General features: G+C 33.4%; 1 protein-coding gene across 1 annotated transcript; it reads left to right on the top strand.

Moving 5' to 3' along the window:
• The first annotated feature begins 17,471 nt into the window (after window positions 1-17,471).
• On the top strand, window positions 17,472-19,466 carry LOC107894615 (uncharacterized). Its single transcript, XM_016819873.1, has 2 exons — window positions 17,472-17,850; window positions 19,252-19,466. The coding sequence occupies exons 1-2, from the start codon at window positions 17,472-17,474 to the stop codon at window positions 19,464-19,466; spliced, it is 594 nt and encodes a 197-aa protein (XP_016675362.1).
• The last annotated feature ends 379 nt before the right edge of the window (window positions 19,467-19,845 follow it).

Raw genomic sequence — 19,845 nt, 5'->3', positions numbered from 1 at the left:
CACGCCCTTGTATAGGCAATCCATACGCCTGTGTGCTTTGGAACATGCCCGTGTCTCCTACCCGTGTGGAATTAATTGAATTTATTTTATATTTCGAACCTACAGGGGTTTTCACACGGCCAAACACACGCCCGTGTGCTAGGCCGTGCCCTTTGTACGGTTGAGACACACGGCCGTGTCTCTACCTGTGTGCTTACTACCAAGCATTCTAACTTAATATTTTTAGGTACAGGGGATGCACGGCCATTTCACACGCCCATAGGGCGGTCCGTGTGTCACACATGGCCTAGACACACGTTGGTGTGTCCACCCGTATGGACCTTGTTAGGCTATTTTCCAAGCCTTAGGTCACCCTCTAATAACCATATCCACTTATTGTTTCCAATAACACTTAACATGGTCTAATTATACTCTTAAATGACCTTAATATACCTCATTGCATGTAAACCTCATCTCATCGGTCTTTATACATCCTAGGTTGTCCCCTTTATCTTAAGGATTTCCATGACTTGTGACTCAATTAAGATTGGCTCGTTATCTTAACTCATTGCCAAAATTGTGGCCTAACCACCCTATGTGATTTGTTCATGCTACATATGACTAATTGTAATACACCATATTTAATCATCACAAGAACATTAGAACATAACATGCACAATTTGGCAAGTCATAACCTACACCAACATGAGCCAATTTCCATGGCCATATACAAGTGAATATGTATACTTTTATAAGCATTCATATTGGCTAATCAAATGACACATATAACAAATTAACAAAAGGCCTACACATGTCATTGAACAAAATAAGAGTATCTATATACCAAAGCTAGACAAGATGATAGTGTGTTGACTCTCCAACCGTCTCCCAATCTTTGTGAGTCCACGAGCTCTGTAAGACAGGGAAAAGAGAGGGGTAAGCATTGACATGCTTAGTAAGCCTGAATAACTGGAAAGTAAACTTACTGATTAATTAGCATGCAACCATATTAGGTAATAAAACCAACAAGCATGAAATAGTTTCCCTATCACATGAACTCAATCAACAAGTTAGTCTCATAACAATGCACCATGTAATTTGTCTTAGATGAGCTCATCATTCAACATTTTCATTTTTATATCTCATGTTAATCCCGTTGAGTTTCTCAAAAGTCTCGATGGATTATCCATTTACCGTCAAGTCATAAGAGCAATCATCTCAAGTATGCACTACCGCGAACCTCACATCATACAGCGGGATTACCAGTCCAGGCTAAATCCCCCACAATGTAAACTCATAGGGTGATGTTGGGATTACTAGTCTAGGCTAAATCCCTTACAACGGCAAACACCCATAATGAGCTCGATTTGAATTACCAGTCTGGGCTAAATTTAGACCCTAGTTGGATTACCCGTCCGGGTTAAATCCACAATGCACACATATTCTTCAGGAGGCTCGATCACTCAAGGAACACCAGTCCGCGCTAGATCCTTCCTATATTTGAGATCAATGGATTACCCGTCTGGGGTAAATCCTTTTCTACAACACATGCAAGATCTCCAGTCATGTAAGCCATGGTTTATCCATTAAGTTTCCCTTTTGACTTCAACTGGTACATTTATTATCATCCGGGACATTTATTATCATTTCATTATTATTAACATACTTCATGGATTTTCATGCCATCATTATAACCAATTATCATACATTCATAACACATGTAACTAGGCATATTAATAGTTTACTTAAAGTTATTCAAACTTACCTGGTATCCGTTTCGGTTTGCGTCTCAATTATTCCGAAACCTTTCATTTTCCTCGATCGACCTTTGGAATTTGTTCCTCGGGGCATATAACAATAAAAATGAATCATTAATACCTCACATTATTCTTTTCACGTCTAAATTTCATACCCAGACAAAATGACCGTTTTGCCCCTAACCTTTCACATTTTTTACGATTTCGTCCCTAGGCTCGTATGATGAAATGCATGAATTTATACATTACCCAAGCCTAGCCGAATGTTCTTTCCTCTTATGGCAGCCCACATTTTTCCATTATTTCACATATCTACCACATATTTTACACCTTTTGTAAAAAGGTCCTTTTAGGGGTTTTTCATGAAAATCACCTAGAAAAAGATGTTTAACACACATCCAACTTTCATATTCCTCCATAAATCATCAAAAAATAAACATGTCACACATGGGTCACTTTACATACATGAATCCTAGCTCAAAATTATGGGTAGAAATGGAGAGAGTAAGTTACCGGGATTTTAAAAATACGAAGAACATTAAAAACGGGGCTTGGGAGCACTTACTATTGAGCTTGAAAAGTAAAGAAACCCTAGCTACGGTGGTTCTCAAATTTCTGCAACATGGTGAAGAAGACGAGCTGAGTTTTGGCTTATTTTCCCATTTTATTTCATTAATTAGCCAAATGACCAAAATGCCCTTAAGCCCTTTCTTTCAAATTTTATCCATACAATGCCTATTTTTGTCCAAAAACTTAGAAATTAGGAAAATTTCTCTTTAAGGACTTCTAATTAATAATCTAAATCAATTTCATACAAATTTCTTTTAGAATCCAAGTTTTGTACTTTATTCAATTTGGTCCTTAATTTCCAATTGGACACCTTACTCATAGAATTTCTTCATGGAACTTTAACACATACATATACTCATATTCTAGACCTCATAATAATCATAAAATAAATATTTCAACATCATATTTATGGTTTCAAAACCACTATTCCGACAAGGCCCTATTTTGGGATGTTACAAGTTGTTTGAGTGTGTCCAGGAACTGCTGATATTGCTTGTCATGCTCATTCTTCCTGATTCTTTGTGGGAAAGGTAAAGGTAGAGATATATTGGCTGGCATCGAACCCTTGATTACGTCGACAATTTTGAAGGTCGGACAGTAGGAATATGAGTGACAATTTGTGGAACTTCTTTTTCTGATGCATCGACAAATTCTTCAGATTCAACCTTCTCACCAGTGATTACTCCATCCGTATCTTGAGGTGCTACAGTAGAGTCGATAGAAGATTTGCTAGTTTGTTTACCACTCCTAAGAGTGATACCCTTACAATGTTCTTTCCCCTCGGACTAAGATTTTTCGTGTCACTAGGTAATGCACCTGGTGGTCAAGTATTAAGATTTGAAGCAAGTTGTCCAAATTGCACTTCCAATGCTCAAATGGAAGATGAATTCCCTTGTACAATAGCTTCCGTGTGAGTAATATGCTCCCCCATTAATGCCTCAAGAATTGCTAACTGGTCAGAAGTAGAAGCTTGAGTATACGGTTGCTGTCAATTCCTTGAACATGCTCATTCAGTATTGAAGAGTGTTGTGGCTGCATTAGATTTTGGTGTGGATGTGTCTGGCCTTGTTGTGGATGCATCTGAGTGTGCTAATTGTAGTTATACTATTGTTGATTGTAGTTCCCTTTCCTAGGATTATAATTTCCCTGAGTAGATGTATTCTCATATCTGAATGTCACAGCATTTTTTCTAGCATTCTGAGTTCCCCAAAACTATTGGTTGCGTACAGAGTTGTTGTAATCATTTCCATAAGAATTGTTGCGAATGTTACTAATATAACAGGCATTCTCTTCATGTTGTGGACAATCTTATCAGCTATGGTTGTCATTACAGATCTCACAACAAAAGGTAGGAACATTAACTTGTTGAGCGACTTGTATAGGTGCAACTCCGCTCGTCCTTTGTATATTTTTAATAATGTTTGTGAGAGAAGAAACTTAAGCAGTCAGTGCAGTTATTGCATCCAATTCAATAACTCCTAGAGTAATTTTTGCTTGTGCAGCTCTGGATATAAGGTATCAATAATCATTTTGAGCAATTCTCTCAAGAATTATCACAGCATCATTATAAGTACAATCCAGCAGAGGTCCATTGGTTGATGTATCGACAAGATTCCTTGTATGTGAATTCAGCTCATTATAAAAAATTTCAATTTGTGTTTCTAGTTGAATGCAATGCATGGGACAACATCGAAGTAAAGTTTTATAATGTTCCCATGTGGTGTAAATATTTTCATCATCCAGCTGATGATAAGTAGCAATATCATTTCGAAAACGAGCATTCATTGTCGGTGGGTTCAATAGCAAAACAAACTGTGTTGCTAGTGCATCCCAAGAAGTAATTGATCTGGCAGGTAGTCAAAAAAACCAAGTACAGGCTCTTCCCTGTAAGGAATAAGGAAATAATTGCATCTTCAAAACATCATCAGGAATGCCTTGTTGACTAAAGGAAGCACAGATCAATAAAAAGGATTTAAGATGTTCTCTCGCATCTTCATGTGGCAGTCCAGAATATTGTCCATTAAAATTCAGCATTTGAAACATTATTGGCTTGAGTTTGAAATTCCCAACTTGGATTACTGGCCTAACAACTCCTGGTTATACATCGTCCAAAACAGGTACTACAAAATCTCATATAGTCCTAGTTTGTAGGTGAGCATCTTGCGACAACAATGGGTTATTAACATTTTGATGTTGCATTGGGGGTATGGTTGCATTGTTCCCTGGTAGAGCCATATTTATTTGTTCTCAAAGTCTACTCCAAATAGTTCTTTCATATTCTGGATCAAAATCGACAAGAAAATCCAAATTTCTTGGGGTCATAAAACACCTAAATTGAAGTTAAAGAAATAGCAACAAAGAAAAACCAGTTAATGAATACAAAATATTATATAGGGAAAATAAAGTGCAAAAACATACAGAAAAATAAAAATAAACATCAAACAAAAGTCATCCTCGGTAACGGCGCCAATAACTTGATCGACTGTTTAACGTCACAGCAATAATGTGCAAGCATACACTGTCAATGTAGTTATAGTAGATAGATGTGAGTCTATCAGATATCGATCCCACAGGGATGGTAGCATTTTGTCTATTAATGCCGGCGCAAGAACTAGATATAAACAGGATAAATTGCGAGGATAGTTGTTGATGCAATAACTTGAAAACAATAAACTAAAGGATGATAGTGCTAAACTGGGATCCCCAACATGAATCTTCAGCAAAATACTAAGTGCTCACAAGGTATAAAAGTAAACGTGATTGTCGAGGCAATAAAATTCAATGTATATCTTACACAGCATTACTCATCTATTTAATCTGAGACTTAAACATGCATATTAACCTCAACTTTCGATGATGGCAATACAACACTATTAAGAACAAGTGGACTAAATCCCTTTAATCCTCACTCAACTTTCGTTGAAATGCTTGTTGCCTTAAACTGTCACTGCACTTTCCAGTGTCAGTGATTACAATAACATTTCTGTGTTAAAAACATTAAAACCCCAAGATGAAACAATAAAAGCAAAATTAAATAAAATAACATTTCACCAAGAATTCACCAGTACTTCCAAATAATTAGAAATCAAAGAGTAATCACCAGCATTTAGAAAGAAATAAGAAAGAATCGAATGGAGAATACTATCCCTAGACACCTCGATTGAATCTCTCTATTCCCTCTTGTCTCACACTTAGAGCTCCTCGCCAGGAGCTAGTTTGCATCTGGTTTTCATGTTGGCTCACCCGTTAGAGGCTTAAGCTACCATAGCTGCAAGCTTCAAGGTAAGATGATGAAAATGATGATGGAGAAAAAAAACTCCTTTTTTCTTCTCACATCTACCTTTTATGTACATGTGTCCTCTCTTCAAAATTATTTTGTCCTTGTACATATAGGTTGGTTATACCAGACTGGACAGCTCACGTAATTTTGGTTCTTATCCGGACAGCTATCAGGTGCGACGACAATTCTGGACGCAATCTGGGATTAACTCATGCAACGACATTAATGCAATAAGATAGCAAAAATTAAGGATAAAATAGGCTAGGATTCACTGAGTTATAAAATGCAATTTACTACACTAAAAATGCTAAAATGTATGCTAAGGATAACTAATTGAGAACAATTTAACCAATAAGTAAGGAGAAAAACCTATGTTCTTTCTAGTGCTATCAGGCACGCTTGTGCATTCAGGGGTACCGAAGTACAAACAATGGCACGTATGTGCATTTAGGGGTACCGAAGTACAAGCACAAGCACTAATACGCAATTCACGGTATCAAAGTAAATTCATATATATAAATGAATTAAATAGAAAAAAAAATATAAAACACAAGTAAATTTCATTTACGTACTGAAATACTATGAACATACCCACGATCCACTTGCGATTCAAACATAGGGACTACTCCAAAAATTTTCCCTTTCCTCGATTAGTGCCTTTATGGCTTGTGTCTTCATCTATATTGTAATTAAATACATTCTATTAAATTTGCATACATTCCATAACCAATTTAATGCAAAAAATCCTTAAATTTTCATTAATTATACATTTTACCTAAACTTTTACATTTATCACAATTTAGTCATTATACTCAAAATTTCCAAATTAACCAATTTCACAACATCCCAAGGCTAACCAAATTTCATTCCAATCTGGAGCAGTACACCATTGTTCACTAATTACACAATTTCCATGAAAGTTTAAATGTTTAGTCAATTTAATCATGTACTCAATAACTAACCAAACCACTTTATAAAATATTCATAATCAATAAAGAACAAATAAATTATATTGTGTAACATCATGAACATAAAGAACTCATCAATGGTAACATCAAAAATCTTTGACAGTTTTGAAACCAAAGCTATAGGTTAGCTGGACCTAGTTGCAACAATTCCAAAAACATAAAAATCACAAGAAACGGGTTGGGAATAACCTATATGTAAGCAATGAACATAGCCAAACCTCAAGCATGATAAAAATGGTGTTTTAACACCCTAATTTTTTATTTCTCCCTTGTGGAAGATTATGATACTAATTTTAATTAGTTTTCTTTAGTTTTATTTTATTAAATTACCATTTTAACCTTAGATTTAAACTTATAAATTAACAACTAAAAAGGCCCTTAACTGTCTATCCAAAATCTTATGGACTAATTACTTCATAAGTCCTCTTTCATTTGATATTTAAGTTATCAAATCATTATAATTCAATTATGCCCAGATTTTGAACCTTTTACAACTTAGTCATTTTTCTTAATTTAACTAAGTAAACATTAAAATTTCTTAACTAAAACTTAATACGACCCTAATGTAACTCTATAAACATTAACTAAACCATAAAACATGACTTCACATATCAGAATTTGTGGTCTTGAAACCACTATTCTGTTACCACTGAAAATTAGGATATTACAACTCTCCCTTCAAAGGAATTTTCGTCCTCGAAAATCTTACCAAAAAAATTGGATACTGAGACCTCATTTTTTTTTGCTATTTCCCATGTCGCTTCTTCAAACGTATAATGTTGCCATAATACTTTAACTAACAGTACAGAATTATTTCTCAACTCTTTTATTTCTTGAGCCAAGCTTCCCACAGGCTCTTCATTGTAAGTTAAATTGGTCTGTCATTCAATTTCTTCCGTACAAAAAATATGTGACAGATCAAACTGGTATCGCTGAAGCATTAAAACATGAAAAACATTATGAATTCTGTCAAGTTCTAGAGGTAAAGCCAAACGACATGCTACCAATCCTATTCTTTCAAGAACTTCATATTGCCCAATAAATCGAGGACTAAGCTTCCCCTTTATGCCAAATTTTGACATTTTCTTCTATGGCGAGACTTTCAAAAATACTATTTCGCCAATAGAAAACTCAATATCTTTCCTTTTTAGATCAGCGTAAGATTTCTGACGGTCAAATGCAGCTTTCAAGTTATCTCGAATAACCCTAACTTTTTCTTCGGTTTCTCTAACTAAATCAACCTCGGTTAACTTGTTCTTATTCAATTCAAACCAATAGAATAGACTTCTACATTTACGTCCGTACAAAGCCTGAGCCATCTTTATGGTTGATTGATAACAATTTATTTACAAATTCAACTAAAAGAAAATACTTTTCCCAGCTACCCTCGAATCTAATCCAATGATGCAACACCACAACATATCTTCTAAAATCTGAATGATTCGTTCCGACTAACCATCTTCTTGCAGATGAAAACTGGTACTAAAATTTAACTTCAAGCATAAAGTTTCATGCAACTTACCCAAAAATATGGAAGTAAATCATAGATCATGATATGATATAATCGATAATGGTACACCACACAATCTTACTATTTCATCAACATATAACTCTACAAATTTCTCAAGTGAGTAATCATTCTTAACAAGTATGAAATGAGTCAATTTTGTTAACCTATCCAGAATAACCCAAATAGAATCTTTTCTTTTCTGAGTTAAAGGTAATCCTAAAACAAAATCCATCATGACTCATTCTCACTTCCATTCAAAAATCATTAATGTTGCAACAAACCCAATGGTACCTCATGTTTGGCTTTCACCTACTGACAAACTAAACATCGGGACATATATTTTGCTATTTCTTGCTTCATACTAGGCCACCAATAACTTCATTTGATGACATTATACATTTTTGTACTCTAGGATGAATTGAATAAACACTATTGTGAGCTTCAATCAACAACTCTCGTTTTAATCTAGAATCATTCAATACACACAGTCGATTTCAAAAATACAAACAACCACCAATACCGATTCAAAAATCACTCTTTTGACCACTTTTCACTAAATTGAGTCTAGCCAATAAATTTGAATCGTCTTTCTAAAGTTCTTGAATTTTCGATAATAATATCGGCTTTACTATCAACTCAGCCAAAATACAACTGTCACGCTCTAATGTCAAATTTATATCCATTGCCCTCAAAGCAAATAGGGACTTCCGGCTTAAAGCATTTACAACGATATTAACTTTCCCAAGATGATAGTCAATTACCAAATTATAATCTTTTAATCATTCGAGCCACCTACACTAACGCAAATTCAATTCTTTCTAAGTTACTAAGTATTTCAAACTTTTATGATCTGTAAAAATATGACATTTCTCCCCATACAAATAATGTCGCCAGATCTTCAAAGCAAAAACAACTACAGCTAACTCCAAATCATGTGTCGAGTAGTTTCGCTCATGAAGCTTCAACTGCTCGAAACTTGTCTTGAATTTCTCAGTCCAAACATAACTAGCATCTTCTTGTAGCAGTTTAGTCATTGGAGATGCTATAGTGGAGAAGTTTTTAACAAAATATCGATAATATCTAGCTAAGCCTAAGAAACTCGAACTTTAAAAACATTCTTTAGAATTTTCCAATCAATGATCGTAGGTTTTTTATTTGGATCAACCCTAATTCAATCAACAGATATAACATGTCCTAGAAAACTGACTTCCCATAACCAAAATTCACATTTACTAAATTTTGTATAAAGTTGTTTTTCAAGCAAAGTTTGCAACATAACTCTCAAATGTTCAACATGATTTGACTCGTTTAGTGAATAAATCAGGATACCATCCATGAATACCACAACAAACAGATCTAAATATGGCTGAAATACCCTATTCATCAAATCCATGAATGCTATAAAAGCAATAGTCAAACCAAATGGCATCACCAAAAATTTAGAGTGACCATATCTAATTCTAAAGGCAATTTTTGGTACATCTGGCTCTTTAACTCGCAACTGATAATATCCTAATCTCAAGTCAATCTTTGAAAAAATTGTAGCTCCTTTTAATTACTTGAAAAAATCATCAATATGAGGTAACAGGCATTTATTCTTAATAGTGACTCCATTCAATTGTCGATAATCTATACATAGTCTTATTGACCCATATTTCTTCTTCACAAATAAAACTAGAGCATCACATGTGACACACTCAGCTGAATAAATCTGTGATCTAACAACTCTTGCAACTATACTTTTAACTCTTTCAATTCTGTACGAGCCATCATGAATGGTACTATTGAAATTAAAGCTGTTCCACTCATTAGTTCGATCACAAATTCCATTTTTTGAGTTGGTGGCAACCCAGGTAGTTCTTTAGGAAAAACATTAGTATATTCTTTGACTATCAGCACTTGATTGATTTTTTATTCTGCCACTTTTGAATAAAAAACGTAAGCTAAATAAGCTTCACATCCTTTTCTAATCAAGTTTTGAACTGACAATGCTTAAACTACATTTTTAGTACAATCGGTCCCATCTGCCCTAACACAAACCAATTCACCATTCGGACACTTCAACCTAACTTGTTTCCTTTGGCAACTCACTATTGTATCATTCCCAAACAACCAATCCATTCCCAAAATGAGATCAAAATCATCAAAAGGTAACAACATAAAACTAGCAAGAAAATTGTAACCCCTAACTTTCAAATCTGATTGTTGTTTACTCCTACAATTTAAACATCCCTCTTTTGTTAAAATCTCAAATTTTCAAATCTGATTGCTGTTTACTCCTACAGATTTCTTCAACTTTTTGAGCTCTTTTTGAAAGTTTTACAAATTCCCGTAACTTTAACGTCACCATCGACATACGAATGTCATCATTCATCCTATCTTTACATCAAATACACATTTCTTATTCATTTGACACTATATTACGAGCATACTTACTTAACTACACAAACTCTCGTTCATACTCAACCATAGATTGATTTCTTTATTTTAGTTCAAGAAATTCTTTCTTTTTCTTATCAAAAAACAATCAGCTAACATACATTTTCTTGAATTCAATTTGGAAGAAATCTCAATTAATACCATGAGCATGTTTCATCTTTCAGCAACGACACAGCACATCTTAAACAATCTTGAGGAGTACACATCAATTTCACAAAAACACTTTCGTATTCATTAACCAGTACTTAGATTTTGTGGGTTCCTTGTCAACTTTGCCTCTAAATTCTTCCGCTCCACATTTCAAGATTTTATCTAAGGATAATAGAGTAACTGCCATTGATACAGGATTTTGAGGACACAAAGGTCCGAATGAGGCACAGTAGGGGGTCGAGGTTGTGGAGTTATAGGATTTATTAGTTCATCATCCCAAGAAACACATTTCTTATCTTTTCACAAAAAGACTATGGAACCGATGCACTATTACTTGTTTTAAGATTTGAACCTTGAACATTACTTTCAGCTTCGTTAACTACTGACCGATTCGATTCATAGACATTATTGAATCTGTAAGAAAATACAATATTAGAGTGGATCAAAAGCATCACACTACCACAAGGTATATGTGGCTTGTATATACTAAACTCTATACACGCTACGTTAGTCCTAGAATCGACTAAATCGTAGCTCTAATACAAATAGATGTAACACTCATATCCCGTCTCTATTACCAGATTAAGGATCGGAGTGTTACAGAACCAAACAAACAATTTATCTTAATTCTGTAACAAATATTCAATTAATTTATAAACGTATATCATATCATAGAATAAATATGCACAAGGGCCTTTATTCGGGTTTATGGGGCCCTAAAATTACCTTAGAAACATTCACATATCAAATTGAGACAAATACTAAACTTTTAAGGAAAAACATGAAAATTTGAGATGCAGGGGTCACACGGCCGTGTGTCCAAGCCGTGGGACATAGCTTAGACCGTGTGGGCATTCGAAGTTAGGATACACAGCGGTGTCCCAGCCCATCTCTCTACTTGTGTAGATCACTGACTTTCATCATATGGTCGTGTCATAAGCCATGTAACTCTTTAAGTAAATACACATGGTTGTGTCGCAAGCTATGTGCCAGACCGTGTGACTCATTGACTTGATACACACAGCCGTGTCTCAAATCGTGTGTGGCACACAACCGTGTGGCAGCCCAAGTCCCAAGCCGTGTGTAGCAAAATGAACCTTAAATATCAATTTTACCAAATCATGCTTACTTGGACACTAAGCAACCCAATTACTAGCCATTTCACCTATTCAAAACATAATAAATCATGCTCAAAATATGCCAAAACAATCTTCTTAAGTGGCTAACCAATGTACCCTCATTGGTACCACATTTTATATTTTACAATATATTAACAAAGCATTAAACATTCATTATTCACATTCATACTAAATTTTGCTATATTTGAACTAATATTTAGCTATTTAAACCACAAAGCTTTAAACTAAAACATATACCAAAACATAGTCTAAAAACCAATCAAAACACTCACTATATATTTCATTACAAAATAAAGCATCACACCATAACTCTAAACCACATCATTCAATAACTACACATAAAGGCACTCATCTATTCATTATATATATACTTGTTCCATCATTACAAAATGTACTATAATAAAACCATAAATCTCACTTATTGACTACATCTATCAACATTCACAAAACTCATATACTCATCTATATATACATGCCACTACCCATAAATAAGATGCAAAAACTACCAACTTAGATGGATAGTGTGATCTGGTTGATCGATCCTTCCAAAAATCTCAGCAATGATTATCTATAAAACAACCCGATAAAACCTGTAAGCTTACTTAGCTTAGTAAGGACATAGTATAACATTTACTCTAAATATAATTAAACTTGATTCACATATTAAGTAATTACTCAAACTTTTAAGTGCATAAATGGTGAAATGCTGAGACATTATACTGCATTTAGGGAGTACCGAAGTACAAGCAGGGGCACGTATATGTATTCAAGGGTACCAAAGACAATCACAGGCACGTATGTGCATTCAGAGGTACCAAAGTACAAATAAGGGCACGTATGTGCATTTAGGGATACTGAAGTACAATCAGGGGCATCTATGTGCATTTAGGGGTACCGCAGTACAAATAAGGGCACGTATGTGCATTCAAAGGTATCGAACTACAATCAGGGGCACGTATGTGCATTCAGGGGTACCGAAGTACAATCATAAGCACTAATATGCAATTCAGGGTACCAAAGTAAATTCATATATATATATAAATGAATTAGCTAGAAAACAAAAATATAAAACAGAAGTAAATTTCATTTACATACTGGAATACTGTGAACATACCTACGATCCACTTGCGATTCAAACGTAAGGACTACGCAATTTTTCCCTTTCTTTGATTATTGTCTTTATGACTTGTGTCCTAATTTATATAGTAATTAAACACATTCTAATAAATTCACATACATTTCATACACAGTTTAATGTATAAGACTCTTAACTTTTACATTTATCACAATTTAGTCTCTATACTAAAAATTTCCAAATTAACCAATTTCACAACTTCCCAAGGCTAACCAAATTTCATTCTAACCTAGAGCAGTCCACCATTATTCACTAATTATGAAATTACCATGAAATATTAAATATTTAATCAATTTAAGCATTTACTCAAAAAATTAACAAAACCACTTTATAAAATACTCATAATCAAAAACTAATAAATCAAATCTATTATTTAACATCATGAACATCAATAACTCATCAATGGTAACATCAAAAATCTTTGACAGTTTCAAAAACGAAGCTATTGGTTAGTTGGACCTAGTTGCAACGTTTCTAAAAACATAAAAGTCACAAGAAACGGGTTGGAAACTACTTACATGCAAGCAATGAACATATTCGAACATCAAGCTTGATAAAAATGGTGCTTTAACGCCTTAATTTCTAGTTGCTCCCTTGTGGAAGATGATTATACTAATTTTAATTAGTTTTCTTTAGTTTTGTTTTATTATGTTACCATTTTACCCTTAGATTTAAACTTATAAATTAACAACTAAAGAGGCCATTAATTGTCTATCAAAAATATCAAATCATTATAATTCAATTATATCCGGATTCTGAACCTTTTACAACTAAGTCCTTTTTTCTTAATATAACTAAGTAAACATTAAAATTTCTTCACTAAAACTTAATACGACCCTAATGTAACTCCACAAACATTGACTAAACCATAAAACACAGCTTCACATATCGAAATTTGTAGTCCTGAAACCATTGTTCTGTTACCACTGAAAAACTAGATATTACACACATTTCCTTGTATTCTTTATATCATTTGGTACATTCAATTACTTTAATGTCTATTTATAGTGTAATATATAGAACTTAGTAGTCTAAAACTTTTTATTTAAAGCCACCTATCCTCATGCCAGATTTATTTTAATTATAAGCAATTTATGTACATGCTCCTAACCAATCACTTGTTTTTCTAGAAGCTCAAGCACACAAATGACAACAAAAATCTAAGAAAAGCATAAAACTTTAAAAGAAATTTTCCATGTTACCTCCCACACACTTTAGAAAACGCATTGTCCTCAATGCGTAGCCCCTAGAAAGATAAAGAAAAAGGTTACCCAATTGATCATGATAGTTCCATTAACTATTGGTTGGTGCTTTCTTCATTGCTCGTTGAAAGCTCATAATTGTTGTGCATCTACTTTGCAGGGGTATTTTATTAATAATTTAAATCCATTAATTATAACGAATTATAATACCCTAATAAGCAAATAAAATACTAATAACAAGGAAAATTGATTGAATCTCCCAAATGCTATCTACTCCTAAAAAAACTAATACATTACTTTGATCTATTCATCATCTTCTTGAAGTCTTCTTCTTCTTTCCTCCTTCTGTTTTTTTTTTTGTAATATGACAAACTGTTTATAACCATCATCTCTGAGAAGTTTCTTTGGAGGATTCATTTTTTTATCCATTCACTTCATAGGTACTCTTGCTCTTTTACACAAGTTTGTTATCAGATGAGGAAAGAATATCCCTTTTTCTAGATTTTTTGCATATTGAACCATAATCCAATATATTCTCATACCATTACATATTTGCTTCTTTTGTAAAATTTCATATGCTACAATAGCGTGGACTAGATTAATGTCGAACACATCAGTTGTGGGCCAGATTTTTGAACATACAAACTTCATCCAAATTTTGGCTTTTGGCGTCATTAAGACTTGGTTGAATGATTCAGGTATTATGACATCCCAAAATTTAGCTTAATGAGAATGTAAATATGTATAAAAAAAATAAGGAGTTAGCTAAATTATTAGTTGTTAAATGTGTAAGCATGAAAGTTAGTTGGAGGTCCCAAGTTCAAATTCCTTCTCTTGCAAATAATTTAATTTTTGACAAAAACCATTTGTTTTAATGTGTGTGTCGTCCAAGCCTAGTAAACCTAGGTATCAGTATTAAGTTTTCACAAATAATCAATCTTTCATCCTCCTTTTCACTGCCTTAGTTGTTCCCCTCTTCCTCTCCTTCTCTTTGATTTTAATTTTTTTACCTTTCCTCCATTATTGTCGTCGCCTACACCTCCCATTTTACCATCTCTTTCTTCTTCTTTTTGCATCAAGATTGTGCACCATCTCCTTTAGTCTATTGCTTCCATTTATCCTCATCTAAACCAACCTTAAATCTAAAATCTTGCACTCCAAGAGCAATCCCGAACATTGCCAAGAAAGTGCCATTGTCATTTCTCTCAACTAGTTTGGGTAAAAGCTCTTCTTTCTTCAATTTCTTGATTAATATTTCTAATTAAAAACCTAAATTTATATATCTAGAATTTGGGGGAAGTTCTCTGATTTTAAATATATTTTTTCAACTTTTTAATTGGTCTTTAAATCGTATTTAAATCAGCCCCAATTTTTGCCACCATGGGTGGCGGTGCGTGCCCGTATCTGCAAGAAAAGGGTTGTTTTGTTTCTTAAATCTTGCCCACTTATTTCTAGCCTTTGATTGTGTTCTTGAACCCTCCTAATCACCCTCTAATCACCCTCTAATCACATATGTACTGTTGGAAAATTTTCATTTTTATGCAACTTTGAGGCATATTCTCAATAGGTAAAGGTGGAGAGTTGAATCATAATATTATGGATTCATATTCTACTCCATGAGACCTTTACAATGGTATATCATATGCTCAAAATGGTTGAGTGATGAATGAGAAATTGATGCTCAAAGTAGGCTACTTGGAAATATATGTTAAGGAAAAGTAAAAACTTAGATCCCACATTGGTTAAATACCAAGTGTGAGATGTGTATACATATGTGAACCCCCTTGAAGGGTAATTGAATGATTATGCTTGAAACCTTGCCTCGCGTACAAGGGGTGCATGTCCAAACCCGACGGGGTTGGGGTGCACCTGCACGACGTGGGCGACGGGAAATATCTGGACCAGTTGGTCCCAAATGGGCTTGTGGATATTTTAGCCCAACACGAAATTATTTTTTCCTCAATAGACATAATATGGTTATATAAGGACACTTATCTTATTTATTGGATCCTTAATGGTAGACTTTGTGGAAATTTTCCAAAATTCCAACATTCTCAGTGCCTACAAAAGGCTATCTTTTCTGAAGTTTTTTTTACGCATTCTAATATTTTCTCATACCAAAATTATTTTGCTCTCAAAATTATTCTTTTTCCTCTCCATATTTCTCAAACATTCCCGGTGATAGAAAAAGGCATTGTTTGTTCGTTGATCGCTGCAAATGTGCTGTTGCTTTGATCTTTGTGTTTTTATATCCTCAGAGACATTTGACCAATATTTCTCCAAGTACCGTAGGAGCGACCGAAACTATCTTAAGATAACTGTGTTTCACAAGCCTCAACGTTTCGTAAAATCTCTGTTCTTCCTTTTTCATTTCAACTTTTGTTACATTTTTATTTGATTATTTATATTTCGCAAATTAAATATAAATTGATCTATTTATATTTCATTATATATATAAATATTTATTTATATTTATATTTATATTTATATTTATCTATTTTGTTTCACTAACGTGTTTTTTCTAATAGTCTTTAAACAGATCAGATTATTTTTTAAATTCTTTAATCCAAGGCGAACGAAACACCAAGGCGAAAAAAATATTCTTTAATTAATTTTCTAAAAAAGTGAATAAAATCTATTTCGGGACTTATTCCCGCCGTTCAATGGATTTTATTCCAATTTTGATTTTTATTTCCAAAAACAAGTTTTTTAAATAAAAATAAAATATGTTTCGGGGTTTATTCGCACCGTTTAGCGAATTTTATTATTTTTTATTTCATTTCCAAAACGAGAAATTAAATTGAATAAAATCTATTTTGAGATTTATTCCCGCCGTTTAACAAGATTTTATTCAATATTAATTTGTTTCCAAATGAAGACTTAATCAAATAATTTTGTTTCAGGATTTGTTCTCGTCATTTAACAGAATTTTTTTTGATTTAATTACTTAATTTTGTTTCAAGATTTAGTCTGCCATTTAACAAAATTGATTTTGATTTTTTTCAGAACTTTAATTCTATCATTTAACAAAATCAAAGGGAAATTTTTTGTTTCTTTTTTGTCCTAATTGTGGTTTTAAATTGAGAATTGAAAAAAGGAAATTTATCAACGTTAAAGTTAAAAAGACAATATCAAAATGCATGTCTAGGATTCATTCTTTGAAAGATTTGGTATTTAAGCATGCCAAGTACACCACCTCTCTTTCAGGGTTACCTACCTGGTGAATTGTTTTATTGTATTTTTTATTAGATCGTATAAACTTTGGTTTTGAATTTTATTAGATTCCTGTTGTCTAACAAAAGTTGATAATTTTCTAATTTTGATTCTGTTTCTTAACAGAAAATGGAAACTCCCATCAATGTTGTGGAAGATATGGACTTATGTGTTGTGATTTCTGAAGTCAACATGGTTGATTCAAATCCAAGAGAATGGTGGCTTGATACAGGTGCTACATGTCATATCTGCTGTGACGAAGACTCTTTTTCTGAGTTGCAACCTTGTGAAAATGGGGAGAAACTCTATATGGGCAATGCTGCAACTTCTAAAATTAAAGGGAAGGGTACTGTAGTTTTTAAGATGACTTCTGGCAAAGAACTCAAGCTTCAAAATTTGTTGTATATGCCTGAAATACACAAGCACCCTGTTTTTGGGACACTTCTTAGTGTACACGGCTTTAAGATGATCTTTGAATCCCAGAAGCTAGTTTTGTCTAAGGGGGAATGTATGTGGCAAAGGGATATGTATTAAATAACATGTGGACACTTAATGCAATCTCTGTAAAAGCAAAGACAATGAATAAAAATGTTGCATCTTCCTCTGTTTATATGCTTAAGTCATTTGATTTATGGCATGCTAGGCTTAGGCATGTTAATTATGATACTTTACATAGATTAATTAACTTGAAGCACATTCCTTCATTTCACATTAATGTGAAACTTGTGTTGAGAAAAAATTAACAAGGTCTTTATTTCAAACTGTTGAAAGAAGCATAAAACTACTTGATCTAATACATAGCAATGTTTGTGACTTAAAGTTTGTTCAAACGGGAGGAGATATTAAATATTTTATTACTTTATTGATGATAGCACAAAATATTGTTACGTGTATTTGCTTAACAGCAAGGACGAAACTATAGGGAAATTTATTCTCTATAAGCAAGAAGTTGAAAACTAGCTTAATAAAAAGATTAAGATGGTAAGAAGCGATTGTGGTGGTGAATATGTCGAACCATTTGGTGAACAACGTGCACAACATGGTATTATTCATGAAGTAACACCACCATACTCTCCTCAATCAAATGGAGTAGCCAAACGAAAAAATTAGACTCTAAAGGAAATGATGAACGCATTGCTAGAAGTTATCACAAAACATGTGGGGGAAACTATTCTATCAATTAATTACCTTTTAAATTAAGTTCCCCATAAGAAAAGGGACAAGACACCATATAAGTTATGGAAAGGTAGAAAGCCTTCCTACAACCACTTAAAAGTGTGAGGGTGTCTTGCAAAGGTAATGGCTTCATTACCAAAGAAAATGAAAATAGGTCTTAAAATGCTGGATTGTATTTTTATTGGTTATGCAAATCACACCAATGCATATAGGTTTCTTGTGTATGAATTGAAAAATCCTAACATTCATAAGAATACTATATTGGAATCAAAGAATGCTTCATTTTTTGAAAATATCTTTCCTTGTAAAGCTAGAAATGTTGATTCAAGTTCAACAAAACGAACTTTAGAGACTATAGATGAAAATAGTCCTAACAAGGCTGAAACTGAGATAGAGCCAATAAGGAGTAAAGGAGCAAGGGTCAAAAAGTCTTTTGGATTAAATTTTCTAACCTTTATGCTAGAGGCTGACCCTTAAACGTATAATGATGCTATACGATCATCCAAAAGCACATCATGGAAAGATTCTATTAAAAGGGAAATGGATTCCATCATGCAAAATCATACATGGGAATTAGTGGATCTTCTTCCGAGAATTAAACCATTAAATTCTAAATGGAATTTCAAACTGAAAATAGAAGCAAATGGAACAATTCATAAGTACAAGGCTAGATTGTTTATAAAAAGTTATAGACAAAAGGAAGGCCTTGACTACTTTGATACTTTTTCTCCAGTATCTACAATAACTTCTATAAAGATAATACTTGCAATTGCCACATTGCGGAATCTAGAAATACATCAAATAAATGTTAGAACAGCTTTCCTAAATGGAGATCTTGATGAAGAAATCTACATGGTACAACCTAAAGGTCATGTAGTTCTAGGACAAGAAAGGAAAGTTTGTAAATTGGTGAAGTCTTTATATGGACTTAAGCAAGCACCAAAATAATGGCATGAAAATTTGATAATGTCATGATGACAAATGGCTTCAAGATTAATGAGTGTGACAAATGTGTGTATGTCAAAACTACCAATGTTGGATATATAATCCTATGCTTACATGTTAATAACATACTCATTGTTGGAAGTAACAATGAAATGGTAAAGCATACCAAAGACATGTTAAATTCAAGATTTGACATGAAAGATATGGCACTAGCTGATGTAATTTTAGGAATCCAAATTAAAAGGTTATCTAAAGGTCTCATATTGACTCAGTCACACTATGTGGACAAGATTCTTGCGAAATTTAACAAGGATAATTCTAGTATAGCTAGAACTCCAATAGATATAAGCCAACATCTGTCCAAAAACAAAGGTGAAAGCAT

Source organism: Gossypium hirsutum, chromosome A13 (assembly GCF_007990345.1).
Source record: "Gossypium hirsutum isolate 1008001.06 chromosome A13, Gossypium_hirsutum_v2.1, whole genome shotgun sequence".
NCBI classification, from domain to species: Eukaryota; Viridiplantae; Streptophyta; class Magnoliopsida; order Malvales; family Malvaceae; genus Gossypium; species Gossypium hirsutum.
This window is presented reverse-complemented; position numbering and strand designations above follow the sequence as displayed.

What these genes read in the sequence shown, in the direction of transcription:
- LOC107894615 (XM_016819873.1), top strand. Translation starts at nt 17,472, where the DNA reads ATGGAAACTCCCATCAATGTTGTGGAAGATATGGACTTATGTGTTGTG. An exon ending in AGTTTTGTCTAAGGGGGAAT is followed by an intron (nt 17,851 to 19,251) that starts GTATGTGGCAAA and finishes CTTTTTCTCCAG; the next exon opens with TATCTACAATAACTTCTATA.